Here is a 20,908-nt window from a genome sequence, read left to right on the forward strand (position 1 = left end):
TCAAATATTCTACAACTCCATCCTTCCACATGGATGGAGAAAATGCCCTCAATCCTATGAACAAGAATATGTTAACTTTGAGACTAGGACAGGAACTCATAGCAAAAATCCATTAGCCTAAGAAGAACTTCAGAGAATTCAGGGCAAATGATCTTCTACAGTTGCAACCAGTTTTTCTTGTTAGGCATGTTGATTTGCTTCCTTTCCTCCTAAGGTTGGCTGTCAGCCATTGAGCTCAGCTTGATTGCTGGTGAATACATAGTTATCATAAGTGCAATTGCAGCTATCACAACTCCTATAGTCTTACTAAGACCAGAAGCAAGGATAAAATTTCCAAATCCACTACGTGGGTTGCAAATCATACTTTCTGTTCCATTGAACCTGATCATCTAGGAACCTTTTTCCTAAATTTGTCTTCAAAATGAAACAACAAAATCAATTTCATAACCTTATCTCTGCAGGCCTACTTAGAAATGATTCTACTAGATTTAGTACCCATAATATTCCAGTTTTATTAGAATTATGTAATAAATTCAATACAAAATATACAAAATCACATAGCAGCAGATTCTTCAAATCCACCTGCCACTTCTTTTTCCTATCCTACACAAAATTATTGATACAAAACTCATTTTCCTTTTGAAGGATATGGTAAATCACTAAACATTTTATAGAGAAAAAGTGTGTTTCAGCAGATGCAGTTATTTTGCATATTGGAGTCCAGTATGTGTTTATCACTACGAGAGAGAGCTTTCTAAAGAGAATTAAATAACAGAAGCAAACAAAACTCTTCAGCTAATAGCAAAAAAACATTTCACAGAAAAGTCTAAATTTCCTTATCTGGGATGTACACCTTGGTGATACCAATAACCTCCTGACATAAGTGATTGAAAAAGCAATATCAAAATCTGAATTATGATAAAAGTTTCAAGGCATTACTAGTTTGAAATCTTTCCATCTTTATTTTAAAGAGCTCAGCTGAAGATTCCTCTCACTTCCCATGCTTATCCAGTGCCATTTGTCTTTGTTCCCCTTCTTGGTCAGAAAGGAAAAAGAGATGAAAAGGACACTACTAATGAAGCACATAGAATATGGTAATATATTCACCAATTCAGAGTTCACAGCCTTATGGCAATGGGTTAGGAATGAGGTTACAGAACTTAAGGCAGTGTTGGGCTTCCGACTTTAGTGATTGTGGCCTGAACGACAAATTTTCTGACATTACAGGTAGCCCTCAATTTACGATCACAATTGAGCCCCAAATTTATGTTGCTAAGTGAGTAAAAACTCACATTTTTAAAGTGAGTTTTGCCCCATTTTATGACATTTCTTGCCACAGTTGTTAAGTGAATCACTGCAGTGATTAAGTTATAACACGGTTGTTAAATGCATCTGGCTTCCCCATTGACTTTGCTTGTCAGAAGTTCTCAAAAGGTGATCAAGTGACTCTGAGACATTCCAACCATCATAAAAATGATTCAATTGCCATTTTGATGAGTCAATTGAATTTTGATCCCATAACCACCCATGGTCATAAGTGTGAAAAATGGTCATAAGTCACTTTTTTCAGTGCCGTTGTAACTTTGAACGGTCATTTAACTATTGTAAGTGGAGGACTACCTATATTCTGGTAACTGTGACTGGCATCTTCAGAGCCAAGTTGGTCTGTTCTGTCATCTAATTCAGTCCCTGCTCAGTTGCCTGTGGTTTGTTGCCCAACAGATGCTGAATATGAAAGCCTATACCAGCATAGGTTACATAATGTTGGAAAAGGAATATGTGTATTTCGGCACTGATTTCTCAGTAAATATATTAAGATGTGGCCTTACTATTGCTTTGTTCTTTGATCTATTAGGAAATCTTTAATGGGAAGATTGTTTATTTGATAGGATGAAATATTCATGTGTTTTAGTTCCACATTTAGAAATGGTCACTTTTATTCCCAGGCAAAGAATTTCATCAGAGAAATATTCATTGTGCAATACTAATGATAAGTCTGAATAATGGACATGTTTCTTCCAAACTCTAACCAGGGGTCAGTAATCCGTGGCTCTGGAGCCGCATGTGGCTCTTTCACCCCCCTGCTGTGGCTCCCTGTCACTCAAAATATGTGTCACAACTGCTGGCACGTGATTTATTGAGCTTTTAGACCCTTTGGATAAATCCAAGAAAAGAAAAGTTTCAGACAGCAGAATGATTAATGGTACATGGGCAAATTCATTTGCTTTCACTGCTGATAAGACTGGTTTACCAGTATGCTTAATATGTGGTGAGAAATTGGATATATGCTGTATTATCTTTAATTTTAAATGTCAAAAGGGGTTTGTGGGTCCCGATGTTTTCTTTTCTGTGGGAAATCGGTCCAAATGACTCTTTGAGTGTTTAATGTTGCCAACCCCTGCCCTAAGCATAACTATTGCTTACAGATTTTGGAAGCTCCATGAAAGGGAACCAGGTGAGGTTAATATGTAAAAAAAATAACTAATCGGAGAATAATTATCCTCAGGCTGGGAAAACCTTAATTTCTTATGTCTTCAGACTTTCCAGTAACTCTTCCTTAAACCAATCTGACACATCCATTGATAAAGTTTTCACATTCAAAGGTACAGATAAGTTTATCCACACATATCTTGCCACGCATAGCTTTGTAAACTGTGACACCTGCAGCAACATATATTTTTATATTCCAGATGATCCCAGGACACTGCAACTGTCATAAATTTGAGTCAATTTACACGTGATGTAAATCACATGACCATGGGGATGAGGCAACAGTCATAAGTATGAAAAATGGTCAAAAGTCACTGTTTTTCAGTGATTGATTGATTGATTGATTGATTGATTGATTGATTGTATTTCTATGCCACCCACTCTCCGAGGACTCTGGGTGGCTTACACCAAAGACAGTATACTAAATAGCATATTGCCCCCAACAATCTGGGTCCTCATTTTACCCACCTCAGAAGGATGGAAGGCTGAGTCAACCTTGAGCCGGTGAGATTTGATCCGCTGATCTGCTGAGCTAGCAGTCAGCTGAAGTAGCTGCAGTACTGCACTCTAACCACTGTGCCACCTCAGCTCTTAGTAGGAAACAGGTGGGGCAGGGCATGTTGCAAGTATCTAGTCATTAATCTCTAGGTCTATGCAATATCCAGGGATGTTGTTGAAATTACTCTTCCTCCATCAAATCCTATTTTCATTCCATTTATGGCACATTGCATAAATAGACAAATAAGTTTTGTCCAGCCTTTTCAGAAGCATTCTAGTTCATTGTTGACAAAAGTTTGTGAACATTATTTGGTCATTTTAGACATTCTTATATACTGAAATTATCAAGATCGTATCTTTCCAGAAATGAAGAAAGAAGAGGTGAATAACTCTGGTACGTAAATATTTAGGATATTGCATGAGGGGTGTCCGGTAACTCAGAGTCAGTACTGTGAGGGCTCTCATCTCAAGCAATTCCATCTTCCAAGAACAACAACCCAATTTCAGGCCCCATTGTGGTATTCCTCTTGAGGTAACAATCAGGAGTGGGTTCTACTTACCTTTACTACCGGTTTGCAACTGGGCTGCGCACGCGCTCTTCTGCGCATGCGCAGAAGCGGTCTGATGATGTCGGGTGGGCAGAGCCCCTCACCGATTTTACTGCCGGTTCTATAGAACCAGTGTGAACCGGGGGCAACCCATCACTGGTAACAATAGACTTTTCCAGGAGGGACAGTAAGAAGACAAGGCCAGAAGTCACAAGTTGTCATTTAACACTAGCTAATCCACCTTGAGCACTATATTTGACAAAAAAGTCATTATTTATATAATTTCTGTGATATGTGCTGAACAAGGTTTACTTGACAATTGAGGGGTCAAAGAGGAAATTACTTCCTGCAATTTATAAACGATATTTCTGTTAAAGCAGCTTAAAATTGTATTTGCTTTCTGTTGTCTCAGGATCTGTTTAACTACAAGTCAACCCCTCCATTTAAAATGCTATTACTGGTCTAGGTATTTTATAATCCTATTCTTATGCTTCTGAATTTGACTGCATACAGTTGTATTAATATGTGCTAAATTTTCATTTTCTGCTATTTCTGTACCCTGTTAAATTTTTATGAATTCGGTTTATGTTTTCTAGGTATGAATTATCTTACCCAGTCTTGAGAAATCTGTAAATTTGTTAAAACATTTGTCCTATAAGTTATTAATTAAATTGTTGAAGAGTACAGGATTCACAACTGAATATTGTTTGATGCTCAGTATTTGATGAATGATGATCACTCTTTGAGGATAATTTTCAAGTCAGCAATGCACTCAATTTATCATCACGCAACCTATACACTAATATCCTGCTGCACAGAATAAAATACTCTTGTCAACTGCTTTGTAAAGAAAGCAACAGTGGTGGATTGCTACCGATTTGCCCCGGATTGGGGGAACTGGTAGCAGTGGCGGTGAGAGGCTCTGCCCACTTGCCCGGACATCTCTGCACATGCACAGTAGCAGAAACATGATGCACGAGCGCGCACACAGCCATGAGCAAACCGGTAGCGACAGGATTTGAATCCCATTACTGGAAAGCAAGACATACTAACTGCACAAAATTCCTACAGTCTTCTAAAGAAGCTATCTAAAAAATATTAGATAAGGCAAGACAGGTTTTAGTAATTGTTTTCAAAGTGTTTAAGGATAAATCTTTTTATGATAGCACTAGACACTCTTAATTTTTTCAGAGTATCGACATCAGAGTAACTGGTCTATATCTTGCTGTGTTTCCTTTTTCTCCTTTTTGAAGATTAGAATAACAGTTGGTCTTATCCAGTCATCTGCCAGTTCACCAGGATTTCGCAAACATAATTCATAAGGGTTTGGAAAAAAAAAATCATGTAATGCTTTTGGTATTTTAGGATGCAATTTAATCTGGTGTTGGAGATTTAAACACATTGAAGAAATAAATGTTTTCACCCCATCTCAATCTTTCCCCAACATTTTGTTTTCAAAAAGTGCCTGATGGAATGCATGCACTACACATACATATATATTAGTTACATATATACATATATTATCCACAGAGATTGTTGATGTTATATCACTATTTATCTTTGTTATGTGCTTCAAAGCGTTGCCTAAGAGCATGCAATATGCTTCCTGGGATTTTCTGGTGTTTGTCCCGTAAATCTTCTATTGCCCTTTGAGTCTGTTGGAACAGTGGAGTGGCATGAGGTGGGATGGAATGGGAGAGAAAAAAGAAAAAAAAAAGATTTAATTTAGATTTATGGTTCAGGAACTATTACAAGAACATTCTGGAAATAAATATAAAGTATATGGACTCTTTAATTGAACACACCACATATTTAAACATATATATATATATATATATATATATATATATATATATATATATATATATATATATATATATATATATAATTCTAACTTGCTCTTCATTACGGTCATTAACATACATTTGAAAACCAATGTTATCTTTTATCTAATGGAAAAGATTTTTTTTGTCTCTTCCTACTCATGCTATACCATTCATAATCAGATAAATCACATTTTCCTATAAATCTGTAAATATATGGTGTACAACTATCTGTCTCTTTTGCATACTGTCTGCAGAACAGTACGCAAAAGATCTACAGTTTATTGCATACTGTAATCAAGAGAAAATTCATATGAATTTTCATTTATGCATGCTGTTAATCATATTCTGTAGCTTGAATAAGTGCTGTTTAACCAGTAAGGGATGGGTGGATGATAATCTTACATTGACACTTATGTACCAAACACTCAACAATATTTATGCACATCTAATTAATGTATTTCAATAACTGTTTGCAAATAGTTATTATAGATCTTATAATTTCATAAAGAATGAAGTTTTAATTTGAATGAATATTTTCTCTTTACAATAGAAATACACTTACCTTTTCAGTTAATTTTTCAGGAGTTATATCTGGATCATATGGAATTGGTTTTCCAATATGGGTTATAAGTTTAACTGGAAACATTCCACACATTGGAAAGGATATCAATCGGTTTCGCTCATAAAACCATCTCATTGCTCCTGGGTACAAGTTTTAGAAAATCTCAGATATGCATATTAGCAGATTGCCAAGAGTTTCATATTTGACTTTGTTAGCAGTTTATATTTAAATAATTATTACCAGCACTGGAATCAACTAATAGAAAATGTTTGCAGTATACAGAAACAAGAAAATAAGCCACCATGTTTGGAGCCTTACAGTTTGCAAAATACAATTTAGATTAAAAATTTGTGAAAAAAATAGAATTAGGAGAAGCAAGCTAATCCTGACACATAAATAGACACACAAATACAATTAGCCTGACAGACAGCAGACTGATAGATAAGTAGACAGATAATCAGACAAGACAGGCAGACTTTCCAGGATAAATACCAATTCATTTACAGAATATGGATAACTTTGCTGAATTTCCATAATTTTTGGGTCATGTGCCTTATAATTCCATAACATGACATCAGTTATGGGGAATGTATTAAATCAGTTTTTCCACTAAAGCTCTGGAGTACTGGAATATGTATGCATGTATAAGTGGTGGGTTCCCCCGGTTCGCATTGGTTCTATAGAACTGGTAGTAAAACTGGTGGGAGGCTCTGCCCACCGACCCCGACGTCATCTGAAGAGAGAGCATATACAGTCTTTTCTCATTCTAGGATAAAACTCACATGTACCACCTCTTAAACAGTTTTCCTAGCAATAAAATGAAAATAATCCCAAATTAACGTACCCCAATTAGATTTTTACTTTACTTAGAACCCAGATTTAGCTATTCTTGCTTGAATCATTCAAATTAAACATGGTAAGCAAAGATGGAGATGTACAAATTTATAGTCTTAAATAAATAACATTCCCAAGAATAGATAAAGTTTTACTTACTTATATTTACATATGTCATATATCCTTCTCTAATATTTTGTGTAAAGAAAGGAATGATTGGCTAGAAGAAATAAAAGAAACAAATAATGAAATTCTTTTAGTTACAGTATATGAAAGGAATGAAATGTATTATTTGGACATCAAATACGTCAATTAAAAGGTTGTATTGATAAACTAATATTAATAATATATTGTATAATGTCATTGTACTTTTATGACGTCCTATTTGTTATTTTTAGCAGCGACATTATTGTATTAAATGTGGTTTGATGTGTTATTGTACTAAATGTAGTTCAGCTGAACTTCTTTCCTTAGTGCTGAAATTTCATGCTCATGCATCCAAAAGATCCTGATTTATAAACTAATATTAAACTTCAGTTTTATTTTTCACATAATTAATATGCCAAAGAAAGACAAAGGCAAGAGTTGAATGAAAACATTGCAATTCTTTTTTTATTGAGTGTTTACTACCCTGTCCTATAACTTTGCCCATATTTGTTACAGATAAATTGACTCCTTCTGATCTGTTATTGGCATCTAGCATCCTTGGGCAAATGCTGAATTTCAGTGTTCTTCATAAGACAGGGATCATCCTGTGAGCTCCATTCTGCAATTTTCCAACTGTCACTTGGTCTTTCATACTTCATTCTAGGCAAGGGAATAGTGTGACCACCTGTTATTTAAGATTTTGGTGGGAAATAGATTATTCCTTCTCACAGTGGTAATTTGAGTGTTTGGCTGATTGTTTGCCTTAGTCATGGCTTCAGCCATGAAGAATATATATGTGCAAGTGCTCTCATTTTTATATATCTTCATAAATCAAGGTAGAACTATGCCGCCTTCGGTCTGACCTAAGTGTAGTACACAAAATTATCTGCTACAAGTGTCATGTTTACATTTCACTCTTAAAACAAAACTTTGAAGATTGATTACTGGAGCAGAGATGTGTACTTTAAATGAGATGTATGATCTGTGGATTGAAAAACCTCTGTTATCTCAAGTTTAAGATTTGCTGAATGGGTTGATTTTCAATCAATTGAAAAGCTAGGTTCCACAGTTTTCATATTCACTCTCCTAGCCATTTTCTCAATAGCTGCCACCAATGTCACTTTTGTAAGGGAAGGTAATAATGGAACTTTTTTGAATGTGAACCAGGCAGATATGGATATGCCACCCCCCACACAAAATCACCTGGTCAAAGGAATTAACATAGAAAACAAAAGTTAACTGCCTGATTCCGTTGTACCAAATTTTATATACCAATGATTTTCTTTTTTCTTTCTTTTCTGGGGGGTGTAGGAGAACAGCATCATTTTTAAGTTTTATAGGGTAATGATTTTATTTCTAATTTTATGACACTTGTATTATTTATCATTTTATTTTCTTCACTTGTTTTTCAGGAGAGCAGCATACTTTTTATTACAATCAAATTTGGCACGGATGGGTAAGTCATACACTTTATTTTCCTGTGCACTGCCTTTCATATCTAATAGTTGATGCCATTGTATGGATTGCTAAGGATTGAATAGACAAATTTTTACTAGAACAAAAGGAAAGAAAACTCTTCCTTCCTATTTTAATTTTAATTTTAATTTTAATTTTCACTTCTTTTGTAGCTATGCTATTTGTATGCATGACTACATAATGTATGCATTTATACTTTCATTGTTTTAAATAGTTTAGCATAATAAAATGATGAAAATAAAAAAGTGATTTGAATTATATGAACTGAAAAAAACAAGATTTTCCTTTTCCTGGCCTGGCCAATCTGATTTGTGGTTGTATGCATCCTCCTGTGCATTAGCAAATAGCTTAAAAATAAATAGATGATATTTATAACTGCACATTCCACTTTAAAAGACTACTAGGAAAAAGATATGAAGACAAATGGCTCACCACTTTGGCATCTATAGCTATCTGAGCAAATCCTTTACGTTTTCTCCATATTACTTTATACTGGTGATTTCCATAGTTTTGCTCTCGTTTGCCTCCTGGTGCAACTCCAAGTAAGTGTCCTTGTTTCAGAACGTTTATACACCTTTCTCTTGTATAACAATCACAGTAATTAATGGAAAGGAATAGTTTTAGTCCTGCAAAAGCAGACCTAAGAAATCATTCTGTTCTTGCTTGTAAAAGAAAACAGAATACATGTATTTCCATCATGACATAACATCATCGGTTTGGAACCTGCACTGCATATCAGACATTAATACAATTGAGCGAGCAGAGATATTTCATGAGAAGAGTCTTCCACTCCTCTGCTCACAACAGAATACTTTATGCCACCAGGCTTAGACAACTTAGAACTACGTTGCCTTCAGTCTGACCTAAGTGTAGTACACAAAATTACTGCTGCAATGTCCTACCTGTCAATGACTACTTCAGCTTCAACCACAGTGATACACGAGTACACAATAGATACAAACTTAAGGTAAAGCGCTCCAAACTCAATTGCAGAAAATACAACTTCAGCAACAGAGTGATCAATGCCTGGAATGCACTACCTGACTCTGTTGTTACATCGCCAAACCCCCATAACTTTAACCTTAGACTGTCTACTGTTGACCTCGACCCATTCCTAAGAGGTCTGTAAAGGGCGTGCATAAGTGCACCAACATGCCTACCGTACCTGTCCTAATGTCCCCATTTATTCGTATCCATTTCCCGTATTCATAATCATGTTTATACTTATATCTGTTATCTTATACATGCTTGACAAATAAATAAATAAAAAATAAAAAACTCAAAACAAGACTTTGAAGAAGAAAAATTGGACTTCACAGGTTAGTGAATCAATTTTATTAACCTTCCCCCTAAAAAAACCCTAAACATAGTAATTTTTTACCTGGTAAAAGAGAGAAAACATGGTCTACCACGGAATAGCAGACTCTCCCAGTGAGTCTATACAACCTTTTTACAAAACAGTGATAGTCAATTGGAAAGGCTCCATGATAAAATACAAGAATCGCTGGTCCTTCGGGTAAATTTTCTAGTCCAGAAATCTCATAACCTGTTAATGGGAGAACAATGAAATGGCTTCAGTTTTTTTCCAGAAGAGTTTCCTATAGAAGATCACATAGAAAAATGGCATATTTTTCTTATCAAGCTAAACATTTTAAATCAAATGTGCTTTTTGGAACGATCACATTGATCCTCAAAATAAAAAAATGAAAAATGAAAAAAATTAGAATCTTCTGAGAAATCAGTGTTACTGCTTTTGTGATCCCACACATTCAGTCTAGTTTCCTATAAGTTACTTAGATTCATGTTACTTAGTGACATCAAACCTTTCCCACAAATATCTCTGTCTTCAGAGATTTTGTCCATTTTATAACCTCATTTTTAAAAAGACAGTTTTGGCATTTTAGTTTAGTTTAGTTTATTTAGTTTATTTGATTTGTATATCGCCCTACTCCCGAAGGACTCAGGGCGGTGAACAGCCAAACAATAAAATACATAGATACAAAAAATTTAAAAACCAGATAAAATCAAATTAAATCATTTTGGCCCAGACAGATTAAAACACCCCAATAATTTAAAAACAGATTAAAATTTACATATTTAAAAAAGGGAAGAGATTAGGCCAAGCCCGCTTGATGGAATAAAAAGGTCTTCACGGCGCGGCGGAAGGTGCCCAGATCCGGGATCCTCCGTATCTCTGGGGGGAGCTCATTCCAGATGGTAGGTGCCCCCACAGAGAAGGCTCTCCCCCTAGGGGTCGCCAGCCGACACTGCTTGGCTGACGGCACCCGGAGGAGTCCTGGCCGGTGGGAGGCTATTGGTGGTAGTAGGCGGTCCCGTAGATAACCAGGTCCTAAGCCATGGAGCGCTTTAAAGGTGGTAACCAAAACCTTGAAGCGCACCCGGAAGACCACCGGGAGCCAGTGCAGCTCACGCAGGAGAGGTGTTACATGGGAGCGCCATGTCGCTCCCATTACCACCCGCGCGGCCGCACTCTGCGCCAGTTGGAGCCTCCGGGTGCTCCTCAAGGGGAGCCCCATGTAGAGAGCATTGCAATAGTCCAGGCGGGAGGTGACGAGGGCATGAGTGACCGTGCGTAATGAGTCCCGATCCAGAAAGGGACGCAACTGGCGAATCAGGCAAACCTGATGAAAAATCCTCCCGGTCACGGCCGTCAAGTGCTCTTCTAAAGACAGCCGTGAATCCAGGAGGACGCCCAAGTTGTGAGCCCTCTCCGTGGGGGCCAATGATTCGCCCCCAATAGTCAGTGATGGCGTCACCTGACTATATTGGGACGTCGGAAACCACAGTCACTCGGTCTTTGATGGGTTGAGCCTGAGCCTGTTCCTCCCCATCCAGATCTGTACGGCCTCCAGGCCCCGGGACATCACTTCAAGAGCATCGGTGGGGTGATCCGGGGTGGAGATGTACAGCTGGGTGTCGTCAGCGTACTGATGGTACTCCACCCCGAAACCACGGATGATCTCGCCCAGCGGCTTCACATAAATGTTGAACAGGAGAGGCGAGAGGACCGACCCTTGCGGCACCCCCACATATGAGGGGCTCGGGGTCTACCTCTGTCCCCCTGTCAACACAGACTGCGACCGGTCAGAGAGAAAGGAGGAGAACCACCGCAACACAGTGCCTCCCACCCCTAACTCTTCCAACCGGTGCAGCATGATACCATGGTCGATAGTATCAAAAGCCGCTGAGAGATCTAACAGGACCAGGACAGAGGAGCACCCCCTGTCCCGAGCCCTCCAGAGATCATCAACCAACGCGACCAATGCCGTTTCCGTGCTGTACTTGGGCCTGAAGCCCGACTGGAATGGATCCAGATACGTCGTTTCATCCAGGTGCTGGGGGAGCTGTTGCGCAACCACACTCTCAATAACCTTCACCACAAAACGAAGGTTGGAGACCGGACGTTAATTTACCAACATTGCCGGGTCCAGGGAAGGCTTCTTGAGGAGAGGCCTCACCACCGCCTCTTTCAAGGCGGCAGGAAAGACACCCTCACCCAATGAAGCATTTATAATCCCCTGGAACCAGCCTTGTGTCACCTCCCGAGAAGCCAGCACTAACCAGGAAGGACACGGGTCCAATAAACAAGTGGTCGCGTTCAGTCTACCCAGAATCCTGTCCACATCCTCAGGGGTCACAGGATCAAACTCATCCCAGATAACATTCTCAAGACCTGCCCCAGTCCCTCCCCCTGAGACTACCCAGTCGGAGTCCAGATCTTCCCGAATCTGAGTGATTTTGTCATACAGATACTGAACAAAATCCTCGGCTCTACCCTCCAAGGGGTCCTCCCACGCTTCCTGGTGGAGCAGGGAGCGGGTCACCCTAAACAGGGCGGGCCGGGCGATTATCTGATGACGCAATAAGAGCAGCAAAATAGCTACATTTCGCTGCTTTTATCGCCACTAGGTAATTCCTAATATGAGATCTTACCAGTGTCCGGTCAGATTCAGAAAGACTGGCCCTCCAACTGCTCTCTAGGCGTCTTTTCTGGCGCTTCAACTCCCTCAGCTCCTCAGTGAACCAAGGAGCTAAATGAGATCGGCGCCAGGTCAGAGGCCGCAAAGGCACGACCCGGTCCAGAGCTCCAGTGGCCGCCCTATCCCAGGCGGCCACTAGGTCTCCAGTCGAGGCGTGTGCCAGAGCCTCAGGGAATGGCCCAAGCTCCATCTGGAACCTGTCAGGTTCCGTCAGGCGCCTGGGGCGGAACCATCTTACCAGCTCCGCCTCCCTGCGGCGGGGTGTAGCGGTTCGAAGGTCGAGACAAAGGAGAGAGTGATCAGACCATGACAAGGGCTCGGTGACTATATCCCCTATCTCGAGATCACTCAACCACTGTCCAGAGACAAAAACCAGATCCAGCGTGTTTCCCCCCGTGTGGGTAGGGCCATCAATTTTGTTGACACTTTCCAAAATTCTTACAAACATATAGAATGTATGGGCTTCAGATAGCTTCTTCCAGCTTTATCCAAAGGTCTAGTTAATGGTAATGATTAACAGCCTAAGTACAATTTGGAAAAAAAAAGTTTAAATTAAAACAGCACATTTGGAGTTTAATATTAAGGCACAGGAAAAATTGCACATGGTAGAGGCAAGGATTAGCAGAAATATTGCTGATCTTAATTTGTTTACTGCCAGACTTCTAGTTATTGGGCTTTGCATATGAAACAACATTCAAATTATTTTAATTGTCAAAAAGGCTAGAACTACAGATTGCTAGGTTGGATGTCTATTTTGTGCCAGGCCAAAAACAGGACAAATTATGTCTTAACATAAAATGTAAAGCTGATGTGCTTCTAAGTAACTGAAACCTTAGAACAAAAGATATTATAGGTAGTCGTCTTCTTTTGACTATAATAAGAGAAGCCATATGACCGCTTCACTCAATGACTGCTTTCCAAGTTGCAGTCATTAAACAGAGCACTGGAGAGAAGGCCAGGGATTTTTGGGGTTGCTATGCCGATGATGAGAGGCACATGCCTTCCCCTATACAAGGGAGATAAGGGCCTATTCTCTGTCCCAAATGTTCTCCCAGGGAAAACATTTGCTAGTGTTTTTGCTAGATAGGAGGTCTTGTTCGTCCAGAGTGCTGAGCAATTTCCTCTCTGTTTTTTTTTACTTTTCCTAATATTTTCCTAAGATATATTGTTTTTTATTTTTCTAATTCTGAATTTTTAGGAATATAAGGATATGAAGATGTATATACCCAAATATTTCTGCTATTTATGGTTAGTTATATAGTACACATAAGGTTTAACTTATTATTATTTTAAAATTATGCATGTATGAGAGTAAAGATGAAACAGGCACATAAGCAGTGTGCACAAAAAGCCAGGAATCAGGTCTTCTAGATTATGGAACCATAGAATCATAGAGCTAGAAGAGACCTTGGAGGTCCTCTACTCCAACCCCCTTGCCAAAGCATGAAACTTATAACATCTCAGACAAATGGTTGACCTGTTTACTTTTGAAAATCTCCAGGAAGTAGATAAGAAGAAACTAAGTCTTTAAGGAAACAAGTGCAAAAACGTCATCAGAACCAGTCAAAAGAAGTTGGGCCTGAGCACGTGGAAAACCCTTCTCCAAATCCCACTGTTAAATTGGGTGAATGAGGAGGCAGAAGCAAGGTCTTCAGTAACAACAGCTCTTTAATTCACAGTGTGAATCCAGCAAAGCATACAGTAAAACAGCTCCCTTTATATACTTCTCTGACCAGGGAGTTAGCCAATCACCAACGTGCTATTGTTCTTTTAAACTTCCCGCCAAAACTATATACATTACACCCACCAACAGCTATTAGACTTTAAAATGAACATGGCAAGAATAGCTGCCAGTCCTGAGAAGCAACAAACCGAACACTTTGGAGGATAAAAGGGGTCATAAGTAAGGCCTGTGCACTCTTTGAGTTAACTTTCTATCTATAATTGGTAGCTTCCATCCCTCTGACTAATACCTGGCAGGCTAGCTGAGAAGGATGTGGCAAATGTCTGCGTGCATGTGAGAAAATGAAAATCTACATTGCAAAACCAATAAAATTTTTGTCTTACTTTAAATTCTTCAGGTCTCTGCAAATTCCGAAGAACCAGTTATAACTCAGTGTTCAGTTAAAAATGATTTGAACTTGGCTATTCACCTTGGTATGAGTGTGTGTGTGAGTGACCATAAGCAAACTTGATATTGTACTGCAATTATTCTCTTAAATTGAGGGTAAGGCAGCTCCTTCATTCAGTTCTGCAACCTCAGAGATTAAGGGAGTTTCTTGACTAATTGCAGAAGCATTTTTTAAAAAGCGAATTCTATATAAATTGGCAGTATGCAGCCACAGTTTTCCCTTTATTTTCTACTACATTCTGATGAGGTTCCAAGATACAAATGACTGCAGATAAGGGTTGGCCCCAGGAATGATGTCTATGAGGGAAAATATATTCCTTATCTCTGCCTTAAAGAATTAATGAAAAACATCCTACTTACTGTGCAGTATCTTTCCAAACAAATCTGTCACCAGTGCGTATATTTTCCTTGGCATATCCCATTGTTTGCTACTGGTATCTTCTGGCAAATTACCAATTTTTTTCCACACATGAACTACTAGACTAGTGGCATAGAAGCAAGAAAATGCAAAAATAAATGGATAGTATAATAGTATCAGTATTGCTAACACTGTTATGGGATATACCATAAAGCCTGCACATTCTTCCAAAATGTAAGTTGACCATATGGAATATTCTTTTCTAGGGGTATAGAATATATTTTCTGCGGTCATGTTTAAACTCAGTCTACATGAATAAAAGTCCAAAAGTGCTTTCTTCCTGGAAAAAAAAAGTACAAACAAGCTTTAATATAATTACTATTTGCAATATTGAGCTTTCGACAGCAGAATATCAGAATGGCACTGAATACCTTGTAATGATACTTTCAAATAGCCTTATGAAGAAGGCCTTACTGAGCTGTGAGATGGTAAAACAAATCAAATCTTCGTACAATCAATCAAACTATTGCTACTTTAAATGAAATATTACTGGTATAGTTAGAGGCTCAGACTAAACTTGTTTTTTCTTTTAACCAACCAAGAAAGAAAAGGTTTGAATGGCCAGCCAAAGGTGCACCCCCGTCCTTTATTTTTATTAGAAAGGGATCAATTGTAGACTGCTTGCAAGAAACCCGCCTTCTGTTCCTTTCTGCTAGAACTTGTTTCATTATGATAGGCATCTCCAAGGCAGAATGGGATGAGAACTGGGATGGTAGTTTTGTTTGAGGACACTAATTTTCATTTGGCAAGTTAGCTTCAATTAATAGAAAACAAATAGTAAAACAGGTTTGTATCTGAGGACATTAATCTTCAGTTGGCAAGTGAGCTTCAAGACTTTCATCACCATAAATTCCAAAATACTCTTCTTGTAGTTCTTCTGCAGCTAAAATATCAGGAATGTTGCACAACAAATCAGTCTCCCAGAGCGTATAAAAACATTGTGCTACTCAGTGGTGGGATTCAGTATTTTTAACAACCGGTTCTGTGGGCGTGGCTTAGTTGGAGGGTGTGGCTTGGTGGTCATGTGACTGGGTGAGTGTGGCTAGCTGGTCATGTGACCGTGTGGGCGTGGCTATGTGCAAAGGGACTACTCAGAGGGCTGAAAAAAGTCATTTCTGACTAGTCCTCGCACTTATGACCATCCTCACATTTATGCCCATTGCGGCATTCTTAACAACTGTGTCAGTCATTTCACCATTACTTCTCTTCACCATGGTGACAAGATAGGGCGTAAAACGTAAAATGTGAGGACAGTCGTAAGTTCAAGGACTGGTCAAAAGTGCGAGGACCGGTCAAAAATAACTTTTTCAGCTTTCTGACTAGTCCATATGACATAGGGACTATTCAGAGGGCTGAAAAAAGTCATTTCTGACTGGTCGTCACAATTTTTGACCAGTCCTCGCACTTATGACCTTCCTCACATTTATGCCCGTTGCGCCATTCTTAACAACTGTGTCAGTCATTTCACCACTACTTGTCTTCACCACAGTGACAAGATAGGGCGCAAAACATAAAAGGTGAGGACAGTCGTAAGTGCGAGGACTGGTCAAAAGTGCGAGGACCGGTCAAAAATAACTTTTTCAGCCCTCTGAGTAATCCATATGCACAAAAGGATACAGCAATAGAGAGGGATGAAGGAAGGAGAAGAGAGATGGAAGAAAGAAGGAGAGACAGGGAAGGAAGAGAAGGGAGGAAGGGAAGGGAAATTAGAGTAAGAGTGAGGGGAAGAGAGGGAGGAAGAGAGGAGGAGAAGAAGAGGGGGGGAAGACAAAATAAGAAGGAAAGAAAAGAGAGAGGTGGTAGGTTTGAGGAGAAAGATTGCTGTACAGTAAAAAAGATGAAATGGAAGAAAGACAACCCCAAACAAATATAAATATATTAAGATAAAGAATGAATTGTTAAACTTTAAAGAATAAAAGAGAATAAATATAAATATGTATTTATGTGTTTTTACTTGGCTGTACACCGTCCTGAGTCCCTAGGGAGAAGGGTGGTATATAAATTTGAAGTAAATAAATAAATAAAAATAAATAAATAAATAGCAGTAATTAGAAACACACATACAAACATACAATGTATTTTCTTTGAACAGAGTATTTGGCCAGTTCACAAATTTAAACAGTGTTTAGTCATTTCAATTAAATTTACAATTTCTATATTTCCTTTTTGCCATATTTATTCCTTATCTTTTTTTTTTTTAAAAAAAAAACAATATTACCCTTCATCCTCATCTCTAATCTTAATCAAATTCAATTTTTCCCTTCTATTCTATATTATACCCCTTCTCATTGTCATCTATTTTTATATCCATCCTCACATTGGTTAATTATGTAATATTACAGTTGTTTAATATAAATTCAACATTTTAATATAAATCAATTTATTTTATTTTATTTTTTATTTTATTTTGAATTTGTATACCGCCCTTCTCCCTGAGGACTCAGGGCGGTGAACAGCCAAGTAAAAACATCAAGTACAAATATTAAAATACAGTTAAAATATACATATATAAATTTGGCCCCATTAATTAAAAACAATAAACAAAACACTTAAAAACACTTAAAAAATTAGGCCAGCCCGGCTTGCTGGAAAAGGAAGGTTTTAAGGGCACGGCGGAAGGCACCGAGGTCTTGGATTCTCCTTATCTCTGGAGGCAATTGATTCCAGAGGGTAGGTGCCCCCACAGAGAAGGCCCTCCCCCTGGGGGTCACCAGCCTGCATTGTTTGGCTGATGGCACCCCAAGGAGGCCCTCTCTATGGGAGCGCACAGGTCGATGGGAGGCCGTCGGTGGCAGCAGGCGGTCTCAAAGATAACTAGGTCCTATGGCATGGAGCACTCCCACTTAATACAGCTTTTTAAAAAAGAAATTGGTTATACATCTAAACGTTCTATAGCTTCTGAGTATTGGAGTTTGAGGGAAAAAAGTAATGTGTCTGGAATCAGCCAGCACAGATGCCAAAACAGTCATATAAGTGTGGAAAAAGGCATCACTCCCTTAACTGTTCAGTAAGAAATGCTTCATGCATGCTTCACTAAAGGATTTCCTTATACCATTATACAGTAATGCAGAACAAGATAAAGAAATATATTGTCTCGCAATCTATCACTCTTTCGCAATCTATTAATAAGGAAACTCTCTGATTTACTGATAGAATGAATAATAAATTCATTATTCAGAATAATAAATATAAATTTTCCAAATAATAATAATAATAAATAAATATTTCCTGTCTTTGTTTTCTGTAACCTAACCTGCTCAAAAAACTTCTAGCAGAACAAGAGAGATAGAAGCAATAGCATTACACTGTTCCATGCACACACTGATAGCTGGTATCACTATTAGCCTCTCTTCTTGGCTTTGTTCATTGATGGAACGATATTGCAGTAATATTTCAGATTCTACAGATGTTTGAGAAGCAACCTCAGAATGACCACAAAGTTTTGGAATAATATTCAGCTTTCTGCAAAACGATTCTGACATGCCATTTAGTCACTTAGAGGAGGTGATGAAAATAGGCGATTCAGCTGAATTTCCTTCAGAATGAAACAATAGTTTATACATTAACAACCCCAACGTTTCTGCAATGAAAATATTACACTGAGGTCAGTATCAAAACATTAAAAGAAAAGTTGTACATTTATAAACAATCCGAACATTATTGATTAAAAATAGAAGGGACTCACACACCCCTCCCAGTATTGAAAAAAAGACGATGAATTTCACCTGCATACACAATCATTACCTGTTTCAAACAGCTTGCTTGGAGGATTAATTTTACTCTGATGAAATATGGTTTTAAATGAACAAATATTACACTCTCCTCCCTCAGAGGGTGGAGTAAGAACAAACTGAATTCAAATACCTAGAATTAACTTTCTTTTAGCCAATGCCAACTAACATTCATCTTTAAGTAAAGAACAAGCAGCTTAAGAAATGAGAACTAAATCTGCCTGTGTTCTTATGGCGCCTGTGTTTAATCAACCTCAGATGACTCCTGATTTGTTATTCTGCTGAGGCTGACATTCTACTTGGATCAGCATGAACAGATTCACCTGAGTCTGAGTCCTGGGCCATGATACCATTTGGGCCCTATGATCTAATCCAGGCGTCTGCAACCTTAAACACTCAAAGAGCCATTTGGACCTGTTTCCCACAGAAAAGAAAACTCCGGGAGCCACAAAACCCTTCCCGTGCCTGACTATTTCTTGAGAGGCCACAAACTAGCATATGTAGTTGAATTAAACATTCTGTTTCTTTCTGAAACTTTTCTTTTCTTGGATTTATCCATGGTTGGCCTACGGGGGTTGAAAACCTCAATAAATCGCATGCTGGAAGGTGTCGCACATTGGCGGTTGTGACACATATTTTGAGTGACAGGGAGCCGCAGCAGAGGGATGAAAGAGCCATATGTGGCTCCAGAGTTGCAGGTTGCTGACCCCTGATCTAATCTAATCTGATGCAGAAAGGCATTTTCTGGGAATCTCAGTTTTTGATATTCCACAATGGATGGGGTGATTATTTTCTGTTGTGACATCTATCCTTTGGAATTTCACTCTCCCTGAAGGCTGGAGCAGGCTTCTCCAGCACTGCACATGAGAAAACATATGCAGTGTCTGTAATTCAAGAATGGTTGGATAGAATAGGATACCAGAGTTGGAAGGGACCTTGGAGACCTTCTAGTCCAACCCCCTGCTTAGGCAGGAAACCCTACACCACTTCAGACATATGGTTATCCAACATCTTCTTAAAAACTTCCCATGTTGGAGCATTTACAACTTCTGCAGGCAAATTGTTCCACTGATTAATTGTTCTCACCGTCAAGAAATTTCTCAATTTTTATTGCAAATTGGAATTACAAATCAGGCAGGGTGGCAGACAGTGGTGGGTTGCTCCCGGTTCACACTGGTTCACAAGAACCGGTAGTAAAAAATGTTAGTAGTTCGAAGAACCGGTAATAACATTGGTTGGCCACGCCCCCAAACTGGTCCGCTTACCCTGCCCACCTCATCACAGGCTTTTTTTTTTACTTTTAAAAGCATTTTTTTGGCAGAAGAGGTTGTAGAAAAAATGCTTTTAAAAGTAAAAAAAAAAGCCTCTGATGATCATGCAGTTCAGCTGTGATCGTCAGAGGCTTCTAAAAGCATTTTTTTCTGCAACTTCTTAAGGTTGTAGAAAAAATGCTTTTAAAAGTAAAAAAAAAAAAAGTTGACCATGCCCACCCAGTCACATTACCCCGTCACCAAGTCACACCCACAAAATAAACCACGCCCACAGAACCGGTAGTAAAAAATTTTAGAACCCACCCCTGATTTGGTGATAGTGTTCAGGGGCACTGCGGATTTCATTTGATGATCAATGTTTCTGATTCTCTCTTTTACTATTGATTTGGCCTTCTCCACGGTCAATTGGCCTAAATATTCATGAAATAGGCCAAGACTGCAAAGTTAGCTGCAGAAACAGCAGTCCCAATGAAATTGGTAATTCTACAGCAATAGCAGAGGCATCAGGCCTGTAAAATCAGTCATGATTTTAAGTCCTGAAATTAGAATCCTAGTCCAGGCCTGAGCGTTAATGTTTGACACAAGATTTTTTTGATATGGCCCTCCATGCGCTGCTAACCATGGGATAACAACATCCAGTTAAGGCTCTTCTTCTTCTTCTTCTTCTTCTTCTTCTTCTTCTTCTTCTTCTTCTTCTTCTTCTTCTTCTTCTTCTTCTTCTTCTTCTTCTTCTTCTTCTTCTTCTTCTTCTTCTTCTTCTTCTTCTTCTTCTTCTTCTTCTTCTTCTCCTCCTCCTCCTCCTCCTCCTCCTCCTCCTCCTCCTCCTCCTCCTCCTCCTCCTCCTCCTCCTCCTCCTCCTCCTTCTCCCAGGATCTGGAGCCAGGTGAGAAAGAAAAGTGGGCCTTCCCTCCCCTCCCCTAGGCCCTCTGGAGGCAGGAAACAGCCTGTTTCCCTACTTCTGGTGGGCTCAGAAGG

The 20,908-nt window shown here is 38.8% G+C and overlaps 1 protein-coding gene across 1 annotated transcript; it reads right to left on the reverse strand.

Moving 5' to 3' along the window:
* Positions 1-5,086: 5,086 nt before the first annotated feature.
* LOC139315811 (DGAT1/2-independent enzyme synthesizing storage lipids-like) lies at positions 5,087-20,555 on the reverse strand. Its single transcript, XM_070942286.1, has 8 exons — positions 20,544-20,555; positions 18,657-18,795; positions 14,874-15,203; positions 9,763-9,927; positions 8,814-9,007; positions 6,918-6,978; positions 5,925-6,064; positions 5,087-5,191 (listed from the first exon to the last, which is right to left on the reverse strand). Exons 1-8 carry the CDS (start codon positions 20,553-20,555, stop codon positions 5,087-5,089), a joined length of 1,146 nt encoding a protein of 381 aa, XP_070798387.1.
* Positions 20,556-20,908: the final 353 nt, after the last annotated feature.

This window comes from Pituophis catenifer, unplaced genomic scaffold (assembly GCF_029215685.1).
Source record: "Pituophis catenifer annectens isolate HBS135680 unplaced genomic scaffold, rPitCat1.0.hap2 SCAF_3, whole genome shotgun sequence".
Taxonomy (NCBI): Eukaryota; Metazoa; Chordata; class Lepidosauria; order Squamata; family Colubridae; genus Pituophis; species Pituophis catenifer.

Bases quoted from the DNA above. Each gene is read 5' to 3' on its own strand.
- LOC139315811 (XM_070942286.1), bottom strand. The intron at 15,204-18,656 runs GTGAAATTCATC...CCAGGAAGAAAG, and splicing joins GGTAATGATTGTGTATGCAG to CACTTTTGGACTTTTATTCA. The intron at 9,928-14,873 runs GTAAGTAGGATG...TCCCATTAACAG, and splicing joins GTTTGGAAAGATACTGCACA to GTTATGAGATTTCTGGACTA.